Source organism: Melanostigma gelatinosum, assembly GCF_949748355.1.
Source record: "Melanostigma gelatinosum genome assembly, chromosome: 16".
Lineage (NCBI taxonomy): Eukaryota > Metazoa > Chordata > Actinopteri > Perciformes > Zoarcidae > Melanostigma > Melanostigma gelatinosum.
The window spans coordinates 9,036,247-9,058,319 of NC_136649.1; the positions used below are offsets into that span (position 1 = coordinate 9,036,247).

At 48.6% G+C, this 22,073-nt stretch overlaps 1 protein-coding gene across 2 annotated transcripts in view; it reads left to right on the plus strand.

The window, feature by feature from the left end:
* The window catches only part of runx3 (RUNX family transcription factor 3), a 45,860-nt gene that overhangs the window by 20,354 nt on the left and 3,433 nt on the right, over positions 1-22,073 (plus strand). Inside the window, exons 5-7 of one of the 2 annotated variants that reach the window (XM_079286466.1) lie at positions 194-298; positions 13,123-13,254; positions 19,134-19,208. In XM_079286466.1, the coding sequence (XP_079142592.1) occupies positions 194-298; positions 13,123-13,254; positions 19,134-19,208 (312 nt within the window). The remainder of the gene's footprint in view (positions 1-193; positions 299-13,122; positions 13,255-19,133; positions 19,209-22,073) is intronic. The other variant, XM_079286467.1, reaches the window with a different exon arrangement.

The window sequence follows — 22,073 nt, forward strand, 5'->3', positions numbered from 1 at the left end:
TCTCCTCTCCCCCTCCTCTAATTCAAAGGCTGCAGCGGGACAAAAGCCGGTGATGATTTTGAGTTTGAACAAGCGAGGTATTGTTGCGAATAAGAGACAAACAAATAGTTTGCAGATAATGAGAACGGGCCGTTTATAACGTGACATGACGCGTGCTGCATAAAAGCTCATGGACATGTTTGCTGTGCTACAGGAAAGAGCTTCACTCTGACCATCACCGTGATCACCGGACCGCCACAAGTGGCCACTTACCACCGCGCCATCAAAGTCACCGTGGATGGACCCCGAGAACCACGCAGTGAGTACACACACACACACACACGCGCGCGCACACACGCACACCAACGCTACTATTGTTCTTGCTAAAAACGCATTGTGGTGTGATGAGAATGTTGCAGAGCCGCCCAGTTAGAAGCAGCTATTCTTGGTCCTGAAAGTGTGTGTGTGTGTGTGTTGGGGGGGGGGGGGGTGGGGGGGGGGGGGGTATCTCTACATGCTAAAAGAACTGCATGAGTCATATGCAGATGATGCATGACAATCTAACACTGTGAGCAGGTCTGACTGTGCTTTGCAATTATCACACCAAGGAGGTAAAAAAATCTGTTCACACGATCACATGTGCCAAAATTGGGTTTCCACGAGATATATTTTGGGGTTAAGACTTGGGTTTTGGGGTTAAGATTGGAAATAAAACTGGGGTTAGGCATGTAGCGGTTATGGTTAGGCCTCCAGAGAATGAATATAGGGCAGTGCATTGTCCTCGCAAGTATAGTAGCGCAGGTTTGTGTGTGTGTGTGTGTGTGTGTGTGTGTGTGCGCAGCAGGGGCACAGTGACGGGCCCAGTCAGAGGAAACTGTAAAGCATATTAAGGCATAACCCAAGACCACTAAGAGGAGCTGAGTGAGTCTCCAAGCCGCAGGTGGCTCGGCTCAGTCGACCCCCTCCTCCCCCTCCCGTCCTCCCTTCCTCCCTCTTCCTCACCCCTACCTTCCCCAGTGCTGGTCAGAGGGGGTCGAGCTACCTGACCGACCACATAAGTGGCTCGTTGATTTCACACAGGGCAAGACTCCGTCCACTGTTAGGCCTGGCCAGGAGGCCCCCGGAGTGCTAAAGCTGTTAGCGCCACCGCTCAGCCGCAGCCCCATTCTCATGTGGTTTAATGCGGCTGGTGTGAGGGGATGGCGGAGAGTGCTGTTACGCATGAGGCAGGGGCCGTGTGCATGCTCAAGGCCGGATAGACGAGATGGGTAGGGTTTCATGATCCACCTATGGCGGGACGGGGGTCTGTAATGGTTCTAGGGTGCAGGGGTTTTAGAGGTCTCTGAACAGGCGGATACCTGGGGCTTGTGCTCGCGTTTGTCGAGGGGGATATTCGGGACAGGGTGGATGTAGCCCAGTCAAAACACAGACCACAGCAGGGGAAGAGAGAGTGGTAGCAAGTGCCACATGAGAGGGGGTGGAGGGGGGGGGGTATGGCTGGCAGAGAGGGAGACGAGGGGCACAGAAAGAGGGGCATCAACCCCCCCCCCCCCCCCCCCCCCACCTGCCGCGCCAGGCTGGATGCTATTTGCAGAAGCATTAAAGAGAACAGCAACTGCAAAGGAAGGGGATAATTATAAACACTCTACGTGTGTGTGTGAGCGTGGATGGTTTCAATTAGTCTTTTGTTAGAAGAAAAAAGAAAAAGCAAGCTTAACGTGTGTGTCTGTGCATAAATGCATTCTCATGTGCATCTGCGAGTGCCTCAGCTTAGAATAACTGTGTACATCAAGGTTGTCTCCTGTCTTGTCTGTCAACATGCTGCAGCTCCGGCCGAGGCGTCAGAGTGGCCGTGCTACTTTTACACTGGCGCTGGGTGCTATAAAGTGACACTGTTTAATATAGGGCAGTAGGAATTTAGGCCTCCAATAAACTCTGTTACACGGTGCTGAGAGGGAATTTGTAGAATGACAGGAAAGAAACGTCTGCAAAGGCTGATTTACATGTTGTTTTTAAAAGCATCAGAATATGATTTCTATATGTCGTAGAAGCTCCTTTCAGCTTAACCCCCCGGAACCTAGAGTGTGTTTGATTTGTGCAAATGTCAAGACGGCTGAAAAGCTTATCTGAAATATGAATAATACATCTAGTTACTCTTCAGTAAAAAATTTAAAAAACAGATCAGGAAGTTAAAACAGCTGATCACAGACTTCACAGTTCATAGAATAAGCGTATTGATATAACTCATTCCATTTGTTTTTTAACGGGCTGTCAGTTCCGAGGTGGAGAGGAGCTTTCAGTCCAATTCAGTGTATCAAAGGACTCGCGTACAGCCTCAAAATAGAAATGACTTGAGAGATGAGATAAAGGACCTCTCCTATTTAAACAAGAAGCACACAAGAGTCTAATATCAGTCATTTTACGGCACAGTCAAAATGCAGGAACACACACTACCATTCAGACTTTATTAGAGCCATGAAAATAATCAGATTCTTCACTAACCACAAAGCACGTTATTCGGCTGTACGTCATTTAGAGCCAAAGCAGAGAGCCACTTCTGCCAAACGCATAAAACTAAGAGCATTTTTTCATGACAAACCTCACCCTTGGAGACGGCTATGTACTCCAACGCTGCTTTGATCGCCACCAATGCCACACAGTGTTGCCTGTGCAGCTCAGCTTTATCACTGGTGGAGTGCAGACAGCCTAAAGGCCAGACTTGGCCCACCTGTCCGCAGGCTGGCGGCCGCGGGGGCCCGGGCCGTAGAGGCTGTTTGTGGAGGGCCTCGCATTTGCATGGCTGCCAGCCGAGCAGCGGCAGGAGTTGGCACAGAGGGAGGAGGTTTTATTCATGTTCACGGATCAGTCAGGAGAACCTGACGGACAGGACTGCGGCGGTGGCGGCTCGCCAGCGGCAAAGTAACAAAGGACACCATGCCTTCGGAAAACACTTGAGCCGTATGATAGACTCCCTCACACACACACACACACACACACACGGGCACAAATGTGTACACTAATGTATATTCACATGCCCACACACACACACACACACACATAAATGGCTATGAACATACACAGACAGCATTCTGTTCCTCAACAGAAAGTAGGCTAAATGTTCAGCTAAGTATTTTTGTCTCCCTTGCTGCTTATTTCCTCATCACACATCCGGGCACCATACACCCCCCCCCCCCCCCCCCCCCCCCCCCCCCATGTATCTGTCATACTATATTATCAAATTTCTGCTGAGGCTAAACTGGAACACAACTGTTGCAACTGAACCCTCCCTCCAGCTCTGACACATACAACGAGTCAGAGAGAGAGAGAGAGAGAGAGAGAGAGAGAGAGAGAGAGAGAGAGAGAGAGAGAGAGAGAGCAGAAACAAGACAGAAAAAGGAAAGCAGATGACTTAAGTGTCAAGACCCTCCCTGTTCATCACACACTAGGTGCACCCTGCGGTGTTATGCTCACCAATTAATCCCACAACTATATTTTTGGTGTTCGTCTCACTCCCTCGCTTACATATGACATCAGCCGCTACCTATTTACCCAAGGGGGGAGGGAGGGAGGGAGGGAGGGAGGGAGCTGTTTGTATTTCCATATCTCTCGACCTGAACTGAATCAGTCCCCAGGAAGAAAAAGATGAACTCACCGCAGGTCAGGCTGGGCCAGAGAGATCAAATAAGGGGAGTTGGAAATATTTTGAGCTTGTGATATGATGGTCAGAAATAATTTACAGTGTATGTGTGTTCGGGGGAGGGTGAAAAAAATGATGAGTACTTAAGTATTTGAATGTGTAGAAACAAAATGAGTACAATATAGATGTGCAGATATCATTTACAGATGTGAGATGTGGGGGGAAAAATAAGGGTAAAAGTAAAACTATATTGTGAGTGAATATCTGTGGGCAGATTCAAAGCTGCTATCAGTGTGTGAAAATCACCACTCAGATCTTGAACCTGTGTGTGTGACACCGAATCTGATCGGGCAATTAGAAAGCAATTTTTCCTTTAAAAAAAACAAGTTTAGAGAATGTGTCAAATTGTCCAGGCAAGTTCGTAAATGATTCTGGTCGGTATTTATTATCTATCTTAACAAAATCGACATCATTTGCAACCGTTTGGTTCCCACTCAGAGGTCTGACGGTCGGGCAGGTTACAGAAACAGAAAGGAGAGACAGTTGTTTGCTGAATGTTGAGGATGGTGGAAGTCTGTCGTAGCGAGGCCAGAGCGGCAATTTGTCTGATGTGACTTGAACATGACACACACACGAATACAGCCTCACCGCTAACACAATTATACAGTGTGCATGCAATACCTGCATACGTTCAGGCAGAGCTCACACACCTCCCCACCCATGGGCCCACACATCCACCGAAATCAAGTGCTGTCGTGTTTTGTTGTCTCTATTTACTCGGCTGGGTGTGTTCAGAGAGCTCCAGGAGGAGAATGGCAGGCGTGGGGTGGTGGTGGGGGTGGTGTGGGGGGGGGGGGGGGGGGGGGGGGGTGCACATGTTGGAGTTGGCGGGTTGATTCTATTTGCATTTGGCACACAGACTGTACAAAGTATGCAAACAGACAAACAATGACATTTGCTGTGTTATTTTTCCTCCGATATTGCAGTCTCTCGATAAAGTAAACAAAAAGGCAGCGTGCGTGTCGATGCGTATGCATGTGCTCAGCTCATACACCTGCCAGGTGCGTCCATCTCTTTAAGTCACCCTCCCCCCCCCAAACCCCGCCCCACGGGCCACGCCCGCGCTCCACAAATCACATGAAAGGTTCGCCCTCGGTGCAAATTGCTCTCTCAAAAGGCAACTTTGATGTCTGTAAATGGAGATGGGTGTCTTTGAAAGAAAGGCCTACAGGTGTATCAGTGCCAGGGGGGGGGGGGGGGGGCAGTGGCACGTCTGATGATGGGTGCTTTCCTGACCGCTAACTTACAGTATGACCTGGAGACATAGTGGCCTACGCACGCACAAACACACACACACACACACACACACACACACACACACACACACACACACACATAAATAGCGATTAATCTGAACAACCAAACTCATGATCAACTAATTTATGGTTTGGGGAAAAACATTGGTCTGCCTCAATTCCACAGATGGGAAGAGATAAAGGGAGATTTTATGGCTTCGGAGAAACGACACTCGGTGGCGTCTGCAGTGTCTGGAGGACGCTGACCGCGACGTTGCTCCTTCCTGGGGTCCAGACGCGTCATACTTGGCCCTCAGTGATTAGAAGCAGAGCAAATATTGGCCAACTGATAAATCCACTGGAATGCGGCGCTGCGTATTGAATAGGTTTGGACTGATTTCAGAGAGGAACGTCGCTACATTCTGAGGTCTGAGGCTTGCGACGGGCGGCGCATGAGGCCAGTTTCCTTCGACAGTCGTGCAAGATATGCACGTATTAGAGACGACCATCTACACGCTGCCGTTGATTATTTTGCGAGACATCTTTAAGTCTCTGTAGTTATGTTGGAGTCAGAGTCATTAAAGCGTGATTCAACAGACATGAAAGCATCTGTAATATAATCAAATGTTATGGGAGGGTAAACAAAGGTCTGAGATGAAAGCTCTTTGACCACTGTTGCCACCTTAATCACATCGTGAAGCTCCGAGGCCAACTCCCTTTGAGGGCCACACACACACACACACAGCTGTTGGTAATCCTACTTAGGCTTTTGTACTACGGCTTTCCTGTGAAAGCAGAGCTAATTAGTCTAAATACCAAAGCTAAACTGAGATGTAAACAAAGAAAATATACCCATTAGTCGATTACTGGCACTTTTCTCCTCGCTGCGTCCGTTTACTCATGTTGCAGCGTCAATGCACAAGTTGTCTTGCTAAAAACAGGAAAAAAGAAGAACATTGTCTGACAATTTGAAGGAGCGAGCTGTCCCCCCCTTGGGCCAGTTGATGACTGTCGGAGACACACACACACACACACACACACACACACACACACACACACACACACACACACACACAATAGCTTCGGGGCCAAATGCCCTTTCTTTTTTCCACTCAGGCAAACATTTCCACCCTGCATTTGCTGACGCCAGATAGAACAGCAGTGTGTACAAGGAACGACCGAATTATTTACAGAGGCCCCAGACAGTTCTAATTCACCCTGATGATGCAAGTAGAAGGCATTTTTCTCAGACTCCCTGACGAGGTATAGGCCAACGTCGCTGCTCCTTCTCCGGCTCTCCACCCACTCCCCTCTAAACTCACCAGCCAAGCGTCTTTCCTGTTGACCTACCTATGAAGGGAAGTAAAATGCCCACTCTGTGTGCTCACTCTTCCTTATTTACACTGACCCATACGGGAGGGAGCCATTACGAGCTTTCAGCCGTAATTCAATAAAAGTTCCGTTTTGTATTTAGAAAAATAAATGGCCCATGAGGGGAGGAATATGTTCTCCCCCGCTGCATTATGACAATAAACCGGTTTCTGTGTTGGGGCAGTGGGGACGGGGGTGGAGGAGGTTTGTGGGAAGAAGGCACCTGCTGGTTACTGGAAAAGACGCCGTGTACCACCACCCTGCGGTTTTGGATATTTATTTCTTCAGGCCTTAATGGTTAGGAACAGTGAGCAAATAATAGGTGTAGCGAGATCTTTCTTTTGCTTCCAGGAGCGGAGGAGGTTGTAATCCTCTGGGTAATCACGGAGCGAAGCCTTGGAAACATCACAGAAACCAAGAGGTCAATCTTTGAGACCCTCAAACGCTGCTGTAGCCGTCCACTGACGTGACTAGAACCTTCGAGAAAGTACTGAAAGTCAAGTATGTGCGTGCTTACATGCTGGAAAATTCACACATTTTAAATTTCACACATTTACTTTGACCCACCTGAAATATCAATTCTCATTCTGCGTAACTGTGTGCGTGTTTAGGGGCAAATGCACGCTTGCTGCACATCCCTGTGCGTGAGTAGCAAGGTGTGAACAGCAAGCCGTTTGACACATCTGCTGGCGTTGCATTGATGTATGTGACAATGGCAGCTTGCTTTCCTTTCCCACAGCCTTGCGAGGCCCCCACCTTTCCCCCGGCACCTCGCTGCTTAGAACAACCTGACTACCGCGTATACGCGCAATCACGTACACAGCCACAAACGCACAACAACCCCAGTCGCCATTAGAGATTAAGAAGAAAAAAGAAAACATTCAGAGTAGTTTATTGCTTTAATATGAGCCGTCACCGGAGCCAAACAGGCCTCCCGTGCTCGACAAGGCCAGAGCAGCAGAAGTAGCAGCACTGGGGGGAATCTACCAAGTCTGCAGGCAAGCAGCCAAAAAGCGTCTGAAAAAACAGCCATATCAACCCCAACACACCTCAACGCCAGAGTAGAAGACAGTTACACACACAGACACACAAGCACACACACACACACACACACACACGTTTAGAATGGAGGGACAAAAGAGGGATGATTGCTCTCAATGTGCTACGGGCCTTGCTGTATTGTCAGAGAATCCGGGTGCAGTGGGCCTTATTTTGGCACCCCTTCATCCTCTTTGCCTGCCTCAACCTGCCTTGCTGTGAGGCTGTCCTTGTGTGGCACTGCTTCTGTTTCACACACACACACACACACACACACACAAACGGACACACGCAAAGAGCTTTATCCCCTTATCAGAAAAGGAAGGCTGCGCTCTTTGCTCAAACAGTCTCATGTAGCAACTTCCGCTGTGAGCAGCTTGTTTTCAGACCTGCAAGGGGGATTTTCACACTGCTGATGTCCCCAGAGAGATGCCGACACATCTGCCTGGGGACCCAGACGATCCCCCAGCTGTGGTCAGAGAGGCTAAAACTGATTAAAAAAAAAGAAAACGTGCCAAAACTCTTGCTGACCCCCCTCCTGAAAGCTTAGATGGAAATAATGTGTCCACAAACTTGCTAGCGTCTTCGCCGTTGCCATGTTTATGACAGACCTCAACTCATAGTAGTTTATGTGTTAGGAAATAAACAGGCCGCGCATTCAATCCATGGTAATGATATAGCCGTTAAAGCGTAACGCATTCATACGCAAAGTGTTACAAGTGTGTTATGTAAATGGGTGGAACATAGTGCAATGTCTGTGTGTGGCTAGCATCGACTAATTTAGGCCCAGACGAGACAGCCACAATCACCAGCCAAGGGTGAAACCCACATCCTTCAGGGTCAGCCTCAAAACAAGAACTTTGATTCGTCCCACTGTAAATACCCAACAGTGTGATTGGTGGCCTTGGGAAACACGGTGCCGAAAAACACACCGCTGCAGAGATGCTTTTTTGAGCTGCGCCATATACGGTGCCAGTAACAGGACGATAAGGGAAGTATAAGACAAGAGTGCCGGAAAGAGGCAGGGTGGGAACAAGAACGTTAGGGGGGGGGGGGGGGGGTTCAGGTCTGCTAGCGAGGAGGAAGAGGAAGACAGGTGTACGAGACTTTGCTCAACAGATGTCGAAACGTCCCCGGCGTCTGTTGAGGGCAAACGGAAGTCTGCTCGCAGGCAAGTAGGCCTCGCTGCAACACATGTCAACTGCCGCCCCACATCGCACTGCGAGGATTCAGAAGTGAGATAAGCAGGCTGCTCTTGTGTTCACATCTTTTCAACACTTAACGTAAAACACGTACAGCATGGGTTCACTTTAAGAGTGAAGATAGATGCATTTTTTTTTAGTTGTGGTACTATTGATTTGACTCACCAACACGACAACATTCAAACATTTCATAGCCTGCAGGAGGCGGCCATCACAGTCAGCCAGTACCACAGTCAGCCTTCATAGTGGACTCACAAATTCTTCTTGCACTGCCCAGACATTTTTTGTGTGTAATCCTATATCATACTTACATAAGACTTTACAATCCAGACATAGTTTTCAGTGTTGAGCGAGATACATGCTCTCCAAATCAATTCTAGTGTGTTATCAGGGGCCTATCAAGTCCATTTATACGTCGAATACAAATATTTACACTTCAAATATATTCAGTGCCGGCTTGGGTCGGGGCCAAAGCACGTATTGCCCTTTGCTGTCCGGATAGAGTTTCACTTTGCCCCTGAAAAAGCGCCCAGCCATTTACTAAAGAGAGCTTGTGTTTAATGTGTCTCCCTTTGGACGGGAACATATGTTTCTTTCTTTCAATGGAGACGGAGGCAGACAGAGAGAAAAGAGAGAAGTGGAGGAGAAAAAAAAAAGTGGGGTTGGGGGGGGATGAGGGAAAGGAAGCAGGTCGTATTGGGTGATCATTCAGCTGTGGCGTCGGCGTTTAAGGCCTGGCTGTCACGTCGCTGAGCAAACACTGTCTCTGTGTCGAGCTGATACGGGCTTTGTGGAGGCGACGGCTGGGCAAGACTCAGTGGAGTTTGCTGTTCATGTGGTCGGGTCGCAGAGCACCGGGTGTAACCTTCTGAAAAATAGCTTCACACTTGTCGCTTGCACGTGAATGTACGTCCTCTTCAAAGCATGGAGAGCAAAGGAGCAGAGTAACATCTCTAGTTATTCTGCAGCAAAGATAAAACACGATCAGGAAATTTAAAAAAAACACACACACACACACACACACACATACACACACACATGCACAAAACAAAGCAGGGCTGAGAACGGCACACCCATTTCTTCGAAAACACAGCCATCGCCTCTCAGTGCATCGTTAATGCCAGACATTTTATATCAAGCATTTTATTTGTTCTTCATAGACTTCCATAATGCTTTCAGATGATGCGACCGCTACTCTGAGAGGAGGCTAGTAAATCTACAACCTTTAGCATCCATTTCGGCTCTGGGCGCTTATTGAGCGCTGCTGTTTAGGCCTCATGTGTGCATTGGCCCCCATCTCCCAGCTCTATCTTGTGGTTATGATATCATAGAGAGAAAAACAAGGGCATTCTCTCCTAAGTGCACCCTGACACATTAAATATTCATCCGACCACAGAAACCCCTCTGAAATGGGGCCGGCGTGGAGCGCTGGCACCCCTCTGGCCCCCGGACCTGCAGAGTAGAAGTCAAATGCTGGCGGTCGGCGCAGACACGCTGTGGCTACAGACCGGGTCAACTGGCCAAAGAGAGCGCATTAACGCAAGGTTTAAGCGGAAGATGCGGCTGGAGAGTCTTTGGGGATGTCTTGCAGCGATTTAAGTGATTTAGATCGTCGAAAAAAACACGTTTCTACAGTGAATAACGGCAACAATGTGCAGGAGAGAAATACACAGGCGAAAAGTTGATTTCTTAATACCCCTTTAAATCACAAACAGTATAGGTGTACTTCACAAGAACTCATGTATGCCCAAAATCAGTCATTTTTATAACCAAAAAGAAGAAAATAATGACTAAATAGTTCCCTTTTCCTTCAGTGTAGTTATAGTCATAGCAAGCCTCTCTAATCTAAATCGAATCTAAACTCGCCTATCATGGAATGCACATAAGGTCGGGGGAAATATGAAGCCATATCACAATCGCTATGGCAGCTACGAAGTGTCTTAAAGATGAGAGGAAGTATTTGTGCGTGTGCTGCCGTCCTTTTGATAAGTATCCAAGAGACAAAGGCAGAGGGAAAAACAGGGGAAGGGGAAAAAGAAAGTTTCGAGCCACCTCCCAGTTGATTAGTGGTGTTAACAGCGACTGAGGGCCCCCGGGGTTAATGAGCCCCAGGCCTCCGCAACCACCCTCTCACAGCCCACTAAACCCTCTACTGGAAGCTCCGAACAGTGTGTCGCCAAACGCCGTGCGTCCCTGCCAACTGGAACTGGCCCACAGGATCCACAGCCATAGGCTCGAGTGTGTGCACGTGTGTGTTTGTGGGCAGCTGAATGATCACTTTCACCCATAAAGAGTCAGCCAATTCATCTTAGACCACCACTGGCCGCAGAAAAACGGACCAATTTTCGTTTTTTGGTGTTTTTTTCCCCCTGCCTTTTTATTTTTTCGACCAGAGAGCGGTGGGATGTATCATTTCCCTGACCTCAGTCGTTTGAGGTGGTGTAAATCTCTTAATAACTACACAAGGACACATATAGGGGCTATATTTGGAGGGCTGCTTCCCCTGGCCGCCCCTGCTCTGGCCTGGAGCAGACAGTAGCCACAGTGTCTATGTGGATGATGGAGCCTGTGTGTGTGTGTGTGTGTGTGTATATGAGAGAGAGAGAGAGAGAGAGAGAGAGAGAGAGTGAGAACGCAGACCTTCATTCCTTCCATCAGTGTTTAAAGAGAAGGCACAGACTCGCCACATGTGAGTGTGAATAAAAAAAGAGATTACAGAGTTTGTGTCGGCGTGTGTCCACCCATGTTTCTGAGTAACGGCACGGAGTAAACTGGGTGGGAGGAATCACACACACACACACGCACGCACTCTCACACACACACAGTCCTTTCCTTTGGCTTCCAATGTCCTTAATGCTCAGCAAAACAAACAACTGGAGAGCAGCAACAGCATTGCTCTGACATATTTCTTTCTCTCTCTGTCACACACACACATAAAGTGCAAGGGATTTGTTGATCAGTGGGTGTGAATGAAATAAATCGTAGCGTTCTGTGCTGCCCTTTGGCTTTGGACAGGAGGGGTTTTGTATTCAGTCCTGCTGTTCAGACATTGTGTCTGTGCATCAATGCGCGGCCGCGTACCCTTTCGTGCATCTGTGTGCGTGTGTGTTGGGGGCTGTCAATGCCAGATATTTCTATACAGTTCGTAAAGAGAGGACGGAGGGGAGGCGGTGGGCACAAACAAATGGACAGAGCGGTAAACGAGAGGAAACTTTACCCATGGGTCAGCCTCCGAGGGAAGATATATTGCCCATGGGTCAGTGGAGAGAAAGGACGGGCAAAATCCATATTGGCCCGTCTGCGATTGCCCCCTTTATATGGTGATAAAATATTCAAATCCAGCCATTACTTCACATTAGGCTACTCTGTAGAGATGCCAGGAAGAAAACCACAGAATGTATACATGGTTCACACACAGTTTTGGTGCATTGATAGTTACATTAAAATCTCTTCCTCCCATTAGAGGCATAGCCCTCATCCGGACTCACGTCTGACATTTAACGTGTGTTCACATGTACAGCACATGTGTGTGTGTGTGTGTGTGTGTGTACATGTGTATCTGTACATGTCTGCGTACGTGTGTGTACATAAAAGGAATGTACAGAGGTTTTTTTCTTCTTACCATCTCCCTGAACGGGACATCAAAGTGATAAGGGCGCTAAGTGTGTTGGTTAGTTTTCCGTGGTCTGGATAAAAAGAGATGCAGCAGATATGCCTCACTTATTCTCACATCCTACACACACACACACACACACACACACACACACACACACACACACACACCTACAAAAGCTGCCTCTTTCTTTATCTGTTATGTTTAAGACTGATGACTATATGGTCTGGTAGCCTCGTCTGGGTGGTTCCTGCTGACTAAGTGCTGTGTCAGTCAGATCTGAATGTTTGTGTGTGTGGGTGTGAGAGAGCGAGAGGGAGGGGTGGTTATTGGGGGCAAATCTACTCACTTCTTTCTTCTTCTTTTTTTGTATTTTTTAAAGGTGGCAAGATAAAGATCACTAAGCTTCAGCAGTTCATAGAAGGGCCTAATGTCACAATTCGTAGTTCATTATTTCTTTGACTTCAGGTTCAGGGGAAAACAGCCGTCTCTCGCACAAATTATTCTCAACCACTTACGCTCTCGTTATCTGCGGATGACGCGGCAGCAGGTGCAGTTTGAGTAACACTTAGCGTCTAGTCGATGTATGTCAAGGTCTGCTAACATTCTAATAATATTTTTGTGTTTGCAAGCTGAAAACACGGTGACAGTGTCCCTTCCCCTCCCTTATATCATTTCTTCCTGTGCGAGTGTTTGTGAATTATACGGTGGAGGATATTGATGGAACGTCATGGTCCGAGTTGATTTTACACTGATTACAGTTTAGACACGTGAAGAGAAGGTTTTTTTAGAAACTGCCCGGCTTCGTCAAGAAATTTGGAAGAGGGAAAGGTTTTCCAATAGGACTCTTGTTATTGTTTTTGCTATTTTTGTGCAAACGCTGGAAATATAAAGTGCCATCTTGTGCCATTTTCCCGGTTGTGTAGGTGGTAAATTGGCAAGTCCTTGATTTCTCTCTTACCCGTCCTCCTCATGTCGCTGTTTCAGGGCACAGAGTGAAGATAGAAGACCCCCAGAAGATGCAGTTCTCGGACAGGCTGTCAGAGATCGAGCGCTACCAGCGGTCTATGCGGATAGGCCCGGTGAACAATAATCCCCGCCCCATATGCACCACACAAGGTGAGGACCACTAATACATACAACCACAACCAACCAACATCCCCCACTGCACTAAAGTACGCGCACATCAACCGCCATTACTTAGAAGTAAATCACTCCTTCAATAAAACAAACATATTTGGTTATATTTGGCCAGAGGGTAAGTAATCCATAACACCAATCTGTTAAACATCAACACAGTACAGTGTGTGGAGTTCACCCAGCAGTGAACTGAGCCAAGAGCGCTTCGTGTGCCTTTCCGCCACGCTGGGCTTTTGAGTTCTTTTGAGTTATGTGTGTTGGCCGTCCGAGGGGAAGCTCGTGTCAGTTTTGTCCCCGGATGCCCTGCGTTGGTGGGTCCGGGCCCCACAGCGTGCAGGGTTGAGTCTGTGGCCAGGTGGCATGGCGGGTGCTGCCAACCGAGCTTGGCCTCGGTGCTGGAGCTGGCCTCCGCACACCGCGCGCTACAGCCTCAGGAATTTAACAGCTGCCCGCTACCTTGGCAATCGCGTCACTCTCAGACTGGTCAACTGTGTGGGGGTGGAGAGGGGGGGGGGGGGGGCTGAGACCCAGACTGAGGTGGTGCGATGAAGGGCAGGGGGTTTGTTTTACGAGTGTGTGTGTGTGTGTGTGTGTGTGTAGAGAGCTGTGTGGGTGATGCTTGGAGTGAGGATGAGTGTTCACTCTCCGTCATATGTCAGAGTGTCTGTAACAGGATACAGACTAAACACACACACACACACACAGTGTGCCATCCTCTCCCACCCACTCTCTAGTTCTCATGCTAGCTAATGAATCTCATTACCTTTGTATCAGCATGTTGCTGTGTACGGGAGCGCTTGTTTGGGAGCTCTGCGCCGTGTGTGGGTGGACCTCTATCAGCGTGTGTCGCAGCCGTTCACCAGTGTTTGGCCTTGTGCTCAGCTTAGCCAGCGCTGAGTCACCAGTATGACTGCTGACTGCCGAAAACACAGGATATTTCCCCCCCCCCCCCCCCCATGTCCTTACTGACCGATGATATTGATTTCATTTCCCTCGCACTGCCTGTACCGAGGAGAGAACATCTCAGCCATTTTAGAAACCCCAATGACTACTTGTGCTGAAAATAAACACTGCGGCGCTTCAACACAATACAGCCACTGTGATGATCATTTTCTGACGGGTTTGAGTTTGACGTGAGCTCAGAAGGTTGTCTGCCAATAAAAAGCCCCCTGCAGCTTTAGGCTTATACGGTGAGATTTAAGTTTCTGAGTGTTGACTTGAATGCGGGGGGGGGGGGGGGGGGGGGGGTTAGCTCCGATCGGCAGGGAGAGGTGTACAGACTTGGTCCAGACAGCAGACGAGGAGGTGCTCTTTGCTCTGCTCGCGTCTGCCTCGCACGGGATTAGGCCAGGAATTAGCGCGTCACAGGCTTCAAAGGGCTGCAATGTTGCAACACACGTAGAGTACATACACCATGAGCAGACACAACACTTTAACATAACATTAGAGCTGTCAGAGACGGTATAAGGCCTTGAGCTTGACGTTACAGCTGCCACTGACTGGAGTGACCGTCTACGAGGAGTGTGTGAGACAGACGAGGGGAAGGGCTGTAAAAACCACACACCTTAATCTGTGGCATTACCATCATGACGGCATACCGCAGGGCAGGAGCGGTAAAAAAGAATCAAATAACAGAGCAGCATGTATATGTCGCTCCCGTATGCAAGCGAAGCTCAAACATAAATAGACTTGTTGTAATAAATCCCGTTCAGAGACACAGGGAGGTGTTTACATATCAACAGCACACACATCTCTGCTTTTGGCAGTCCTGCCAGGCGCTGTTGTATTTTGCAGATACTTTAAATCCCGGGGCCTGTTTGTTTGGGAATTGCCGGGTGATAGATCGCCCATCAACACGTTATAATTACACGGATTCCCTCCTCGCTGTTACAAAAGATGTTTTCCATCATCCGGGGGCTGGAAACTTGTGTTTCTCCCCTTGAAGAAAGCTAAAAGCAAAAAAAAAAAAAAGAATACAGTGTCATCTCCTCCTAAAGCCTCCTTGCTTCATATTGTTGTCTGAGCAATGAAATACTGTCTCAGTTTTCTTGTCAACATGACGCATCTCCAGACATCTGCTCAATGCTACCCTGGATTCTTAAATCTTCATTGCACCACAGGCACATTGAAAACACACAGAAACACACACATACACAATAGTGTGCTCGTGTTGCAAGTTTCTCCGCTGGTGCCCCAGACAGACAGGGTAATTAAGAGCTCATTACAGTGCATGCAGTGACAGGAATCCTGCACGCTGGCAGACGCTGCATTCGCTGCTTGTTTTTGTTCTCCTGTGGCCACAGGTAAGCCTGCTAGACATGTGGAATGATTCTCAGCGAGGGGCGGAGGGAGCGCGCGTGTGTGTGTGTGTGTGTGTGTGTGTGTGTGTGTGTGTGTGTGTGTGTGTGTGTGTGTGTGTGTGTGTGTGTGTGTGTTGACAATGCGCGGTTCAACTAGTGCAGTAAAGCAAATCTGACACTCTGACAATCAAGTACTAAATTGTTATTCTGGTTTTCAAAACCTCAAGTGAGGTACATGTGTATACTATGTGTTTGTGGGTGGCAGTTTCTTTTCTTTTTTTCTTGCTCGTGTACAGAGCGGATTCGCCCTTTAACTTCTAACTGTGACTTTGCGTTTGTAATACACAGTTCTTTCCAAGCAAACCGATGGTAGAAAATTAGATTTTCTTCAAAGCGGAGCACGGATTCCAGTTTTACCTCGTTCCATTTTAAATGCAGACAAAACTCAACAAGCCCCTGGCACAGCCTCTAACAGACAGCCCAGACGAAAGCGGCTCCTTTAACTTAAATGTGTGTTAACGGTGAGAAGGGGGGGGGGGGGGAATAAAGTATCAATTTAATCATCCAAAGAAAAAAAAAAAAAGTCCTGGCACTTTTGAGGAGGTATCATTTAACATGTTATTTGTTCCAACACCTGTGTGTTCCTCTCTGAAGACGAGTATCAGATACTAGCATAACGTTCCGCCATCAAGTCAAGTGCTCGATGCTTTGATGAGGGCCCAAGTGTGTGTGTGTGTGTGTGTGTGTGTGTGTGTGTGTGTGTGCGCCGCTGTGTTTGAATGTGTGACCCGTGTGGTGGTGTTATTAACAAACGTCAGCAGCATCTTGCAGAAACAATACATTTCATTTTTTTTTTTGAAAGTCCTATTTTAAAGAAGCAAAACGTTTTTATTTATGACACTTCCACAAATGTTAGTACCTCTGGCTTCCTCCTTGCTCCACTGGCACACATCTGCCGCAGCTGTGCTCTGGCCCTGTTGTCCAGTGTGTTCAGGCCGCGGCCTCTGGACTGGACTTGAGAAAGTCCTGTTTGATGGAGGACCGGCCCGATGCAGCAGTGCCCCTCCCGCCTTGTCCGCAGCGACCACACTGTTTACACCACATAAACAAGCCGGCCGGCCCCCCCAGGTTCGAGGCGGCACTCTGCTACCGCCGCGGCCGAGAGGCTCACACTAATTCACACATCCAGAATGACATGATCAGCCAATTAGAAGCGAGCGCAAGACAGGAAATTAGCACCGTCAGGTAGCTGTGGTGTGGACGTTAGAGTAGAGCCGTCACGCTAGTTGGGTTTCATGCTGATTTCTGCCAAACCCGAGCAGGAAGCTGGCCCTCTGAGGCCAATACAACCAAAAGGAGCAGGAATCTGGACCGGTCCTTTAGACACTCTGTTTTACTTCTGCACTCCACTATTTACATAATATGTCAATGGCTGCCGCGGAGTTTATTTGTTATGGTGCCTGAAAGCTTCACTTGTGGTTACTCTCTTTTTGTGACCCCGAGATGAATAATTCAAACTGAAAATGTTTTTGTTCTTCGACAAAAACAAAAAAACAAAAAAATCTTTTGAAGCCGCCTCCTTGGTGAAAAAAAAAGAAAGACAAAGAAAAAGAGAAGTGAGAGCAAGTTTTTTTTTACCAGACTCAACTGTTTGTGTAAGTTATAATTTCACATCAGAGTCCGGCTGAGTTTTACATTTCAGCAATTACAGAAACTACATGTGTGCCATGAACAGTCTCTATTGAGTCTGTGGAGAGGGGAAGGGTGGGAGGACGACGAGCTCTCAAAGAGAACATAGGATTTTTCAGCCCCATGTGTTTGTTTTTGCTCACGTTATAAGTGAGGGCCCAAAAGACATATCAAATGTCCCACATAGCTGAGCCAAGGCCGTGTTCCTCCCCTCTCTAACACGCTCCCTTTCTCCCTCCTTCCCTTCGCTGGCGTCTTTCTTTCTGTCCTGCCTGCTCTCTCACATTCTCTCCCCGTTGCGACGCCTAAGGCCTCAGCGAAACAGGAAGCCAGCACAAGGACCGGCATTCACTGTGTCTCAATGACACGCTTCATTACGGCAGGCGCTTTACATGTCTCAGAGGCGTTGCTGGATCCGGAGTCACGAGGATGGACGCCATCTTGGCTCAAACGTCCTCTGAACCAGCCCTTTCATCTACACATGCACTTCAAAAAGCAGTGCATGTGTTTATCTGTGTGTCCCCCCCCCCCCCCCCCCCCCAAAAAAATAACTATGGCTGGCACCAACCCAAAGCTGCTTATTAGTGACGCAGTCGCCGCTTCTGCCCCTACGCCCCCCCCCCCCCCCCCCCCACCGCCGGCCCCCTTATTAACAGGGGTAATCTGTGCCTCTGGTATTGACGTTGTCTGCTGGCCAATCAAAATATTTGAAGGCAATGTTTATTTTCTTGAGCGAATCGCACCAGCTGCTTGCAAGCCTCTCTGAATAAGGCCATTTATGTGTAAGAATTTGCCATTGTGAGGTATAGTGCGGGACCTCTCGGTGACTGAGTGCTGATTTGGGTCTTTGCAGAGGAAGTGGAGGAGCTCCAGGGGAAGCACAGATCTTACACATGCTGAGCCCAGTGCGGCTATAGGTGAACAGCCCAGCGCTACACCCCCCTCACCTCCCTCCTCTCTGCTTCTGGCATCCTTCTCCGCCCTAATTGCCACTACAGGAGGTTAGGCGTTTACTATATTGCGGTATCTCAACAGCAAACGGCATAGAGTCATAGCGATACCACATGGCTGCCTGCTGCGGTCGTTAAAAAGCAGAGCTCCACGGGTTAAAAATGGTTTCTATAATATGCAGGTTTTTGTCTTAAACATTGATATGCATTTGAGGAAAAAAAAGAAGTTTGGAACAATCTGTAACAGTGTTCGGAGAGGCTTGCAGACTGAGACTGCCCCGCGTCCACAGAGCTCCGTGCTAGCAGTCGCGTAACAACTGCACCGTCTCAGACCCGAGAGCAGACAGCCCCCGTTTGTGTTCAGCCCTCCTGCGGTGTTGCCGTGGAGTGTGAAGCAGGGTCCCACGCGCTGGGCCAGCGGGTCCACGACCCTCATTTGCTTCCCGACAGCTCAGCTGGACAGGCTAGCGAGTGTCCTGCGCTTCACAGCTCTCCGCTGGGCCCCTCCGGTGTCTCGCCTTGAAAGACCCAAAAATATCTCCCATGCACCCACCAGGCATGTTTTTCCAGGCCGGGTCTCACTCGGGTGAGAAAAAAACCCCCGCCCCTCCTCTTTCCCAGTCCTCGCTGCTCAGTCAGCAGAGGCCGACCTGTGACAGGAAGACACATCTCCAAACCGCCAGATGTCAAGACAGTTTTGACAAGTCTGTCATGGGGAGATGTTTTTGGACCGTGCTTGAGATTTCTATGGTGCAGGCAGTGACTTCCTCACCCTGTGCACGTATACAATCCGCACATTTTCTCTGAGTTCCACAAAAAAAAAAAAAAAGATTTTGCATTCCTGCACAGACTCCACTGACTTATTCCTAATAAGCAGATCCTAGTGCTCACCTATTGTTCATATTGTGTGTTACACCAGCCCTGTGGCAGGAGCAAATGGACGCCCCCGCTCTGAAGACATGCAAGGTGGAAGAGGACCTGAGACCATGGCCAGGTGAGACACCGCAATGCCCTTCTTCCTGACTGTTTTACTATACCACAGGCGTCTGTGTAACTATGCTTTTTGGCAACTCTTTCAAGCCTCTCTTTTACCTTTTTCTTCGAGTAAAGCGCAGCTGTCCCAATTTGACGGCAAATCGAATGTGAATTGCACGTGTGCGAATCTTTTGTATGTGTGTGTGTGTGTGTGTGTGTGCGTCCATGAGAAAGTTGTTTTGAAGAGTGCTCGTTAGCTGCCGAGACATAATCATCACGCGTGGCCCAATCAAAGAGCAGCGTCGAGGGGTGCGGTCACTAGCAAGCAATGCCGCTTAAATACCAAGTGCGCGCAAACAGGCTCGAAAAATACAGAGGAGATAATTGAGGCTCTGTGGACTGCCAAAGTATTCACACCTTTCAAAATGGTACACTTGAAGAACAAACTGAAGACTTCCAAAACAAATTTCTTCTAATTAGACATTCCGCCGGCCTTTCAAATTAAAACATAGAATGCTTGAAGAGGAGAAGCGGGAAAGACTGGCATAACACAGGGTGCGCCATTCGGTGTGACAATTTTCGAGTCTGTTTCGTTTCGCCCGTAGGGCCCTACTACACCCCAGAACATTCCTAAAACGCCACCACCCTGCCTTCTTCTTGCTCCACTCCCACTCCGTCTTTCTTTCATTTGTTTCTTGGCGATTTGGACCCTTGCTGCTGTCTAACAGCCCCCTCAGTCTGTCCCCTATCCTGGAAACCACGACACCACACTAGACGTGCTGAGTCATCCGCTCACACTACACTGAGGACACAGACACACACATACAGTAGAAAACTATTTTTTTTTTTTTACTTTTGGATTCAGCTCAGTGAGCTTGTTCTCTTTTCAGCAAAAAAATAACACGACGCCTGAAGCAGAGTATTGAGACACAGGAATAACATATTTACATGTGTTACTGCTTGTGCGAGGCATTCTCCAGCGAGAGGTTCACTGCGGAGCAAAACGTTCATGGTGGTGTGAAAAAATGTGATCGACCGCCATGGATAGTAAATGTTGGGAGGCATTGCAGCCTAAAACTGGAAATGCCGGGACCTAAAGAAAACATGACGGAGATGTAGGAAAGTGTAATAAATGATGATGCTACTTGTATTCAAATGCCTTTATCCTTACAATAACAGTGCACACAGTCCGGGGTCAGCAAAACACACATTGCGTCAGCGGCTTTACGACGAAGTATCATATCTCTCACAGAGCAGAATTTACTTAACAAACAAACGTATTAATCATCACGCCGCCTTGTTTGTCGACGCATTAGGAAAATCTCAGGTTTCCTTTTTTGTAATCACAAACTTCCTTTATCCTTGCTTGCATTGCATATCACAAGTCGGCGACATGCAAAATCCTCTGAGCTCACATGATGAGGTGCCGCACATGGATGAGGCTTTGGGGCTGTCGACCATGGTGCCACAGTACAGAGGTGATTATCATTTGCATTCGACATGATGCTCCGGCCCCAACGCCTTGGTGCTTAAATAAACACCTGGAGATCATTTGTGTTCATTTGGGTCTCCTATTATTTGGCCCGCGCTGCAGCTCTACCTTTGCATCAAGTTGCCTCGTCACCATCGCCCGGTTATCAACAATAATTGCTCATTCTCATGGCATGCGGCGTTCGAAACCACCCAAACCAGTTCGGAGAGAGGAGCTGCCGCGCTTCTTTGCCGATCATATGATGGAAACAATCTCGGCGCACAGCGTGCGTAGCCAGTCGGGCCCACTCTCGTTTCCTCCCCCTCCACTTATTTGCCTGAGACACCATTCCCTCGGCGCTGGCCGTCACAGTTTGCATCAACCCTGAGTAAACATTTCACAGGTGAGCGCCTGTATTTGCATCTCCCCATCGCCAAGTCCACCACATGCGGACACGCGTGCACACACAGACACGCAGACACACATAACTCCACGCACCATTACGTACACAGACATGAACGCCTCAAACTTGCCCTTATGTTAACAACCAAAATCTTTTTCTCCCCGTACGCAAATGAGGCAAACCTCCGGTCGTATCTGGGTTGCACGCTTGACTGTGGACTAGTGGACTTCTTGAGCTGAGCAGAAAGGAGGAGGACGACTCCACCCTCGGTGTTGCAGAATTAAAATAAGAGCGGGGCGCTGTGCTCGAGAGCTCGAGGAGGAAAAGCAGCACTGGAACACTATGTTCTCTATAAAAGCCCCGATTCCCAGCTACCCGCTACGTAGACTGGGAACATCACAGACAGCAGACTGTGCCAGCTAGCCCTCTGGGGTCCATCCCCTCTGCTGTCCCTGCAATTTAGTCAACACGTTTCAGATGAGCCTAATGGAGATCATGTGTGGTTTCGGGCCGCAGAGGTTACAGGCAGCTACTACCAGGCTCAGTTAGGAAGACTCTCTGCCAAAGATACACCATCGTTACCACAGCCACAACAGCGAGGCCGGTACTTATACTGGGTGGGGGGAGGGTGGGGACGCAGTGAGGTATGCAACATGGTTAAAGGGAGAGAAAAAGCAGACGGCAAAAACTCTGCTTCTCAATTACAAAACAGTTTGTTCAGCCCTCTCCTCCAGAGGGAGCTCCTGTGCTGGGGAGTTTTAAGGTGGTAGCAGGCTCCTCCTGGCGCAGAGCCAACTGCTTGATTCTGCACAAGCCCATTAAGGTGTTGTGATAAGTGTCCAGTCCAGTTTCCCCTGACAGAACACAGGAGTCGATGCCCACCGCAGTTTAGCCGTCACGTTTCCACCGGCTCCAATTAAATGGAGATGGTGAGCGGGGTGGGCCGCAGCAGCCAGAGCCATCAAAGTCCCTGCGCCACCCCTCCCCAGCTTCACCCTGAAGCCTAAATT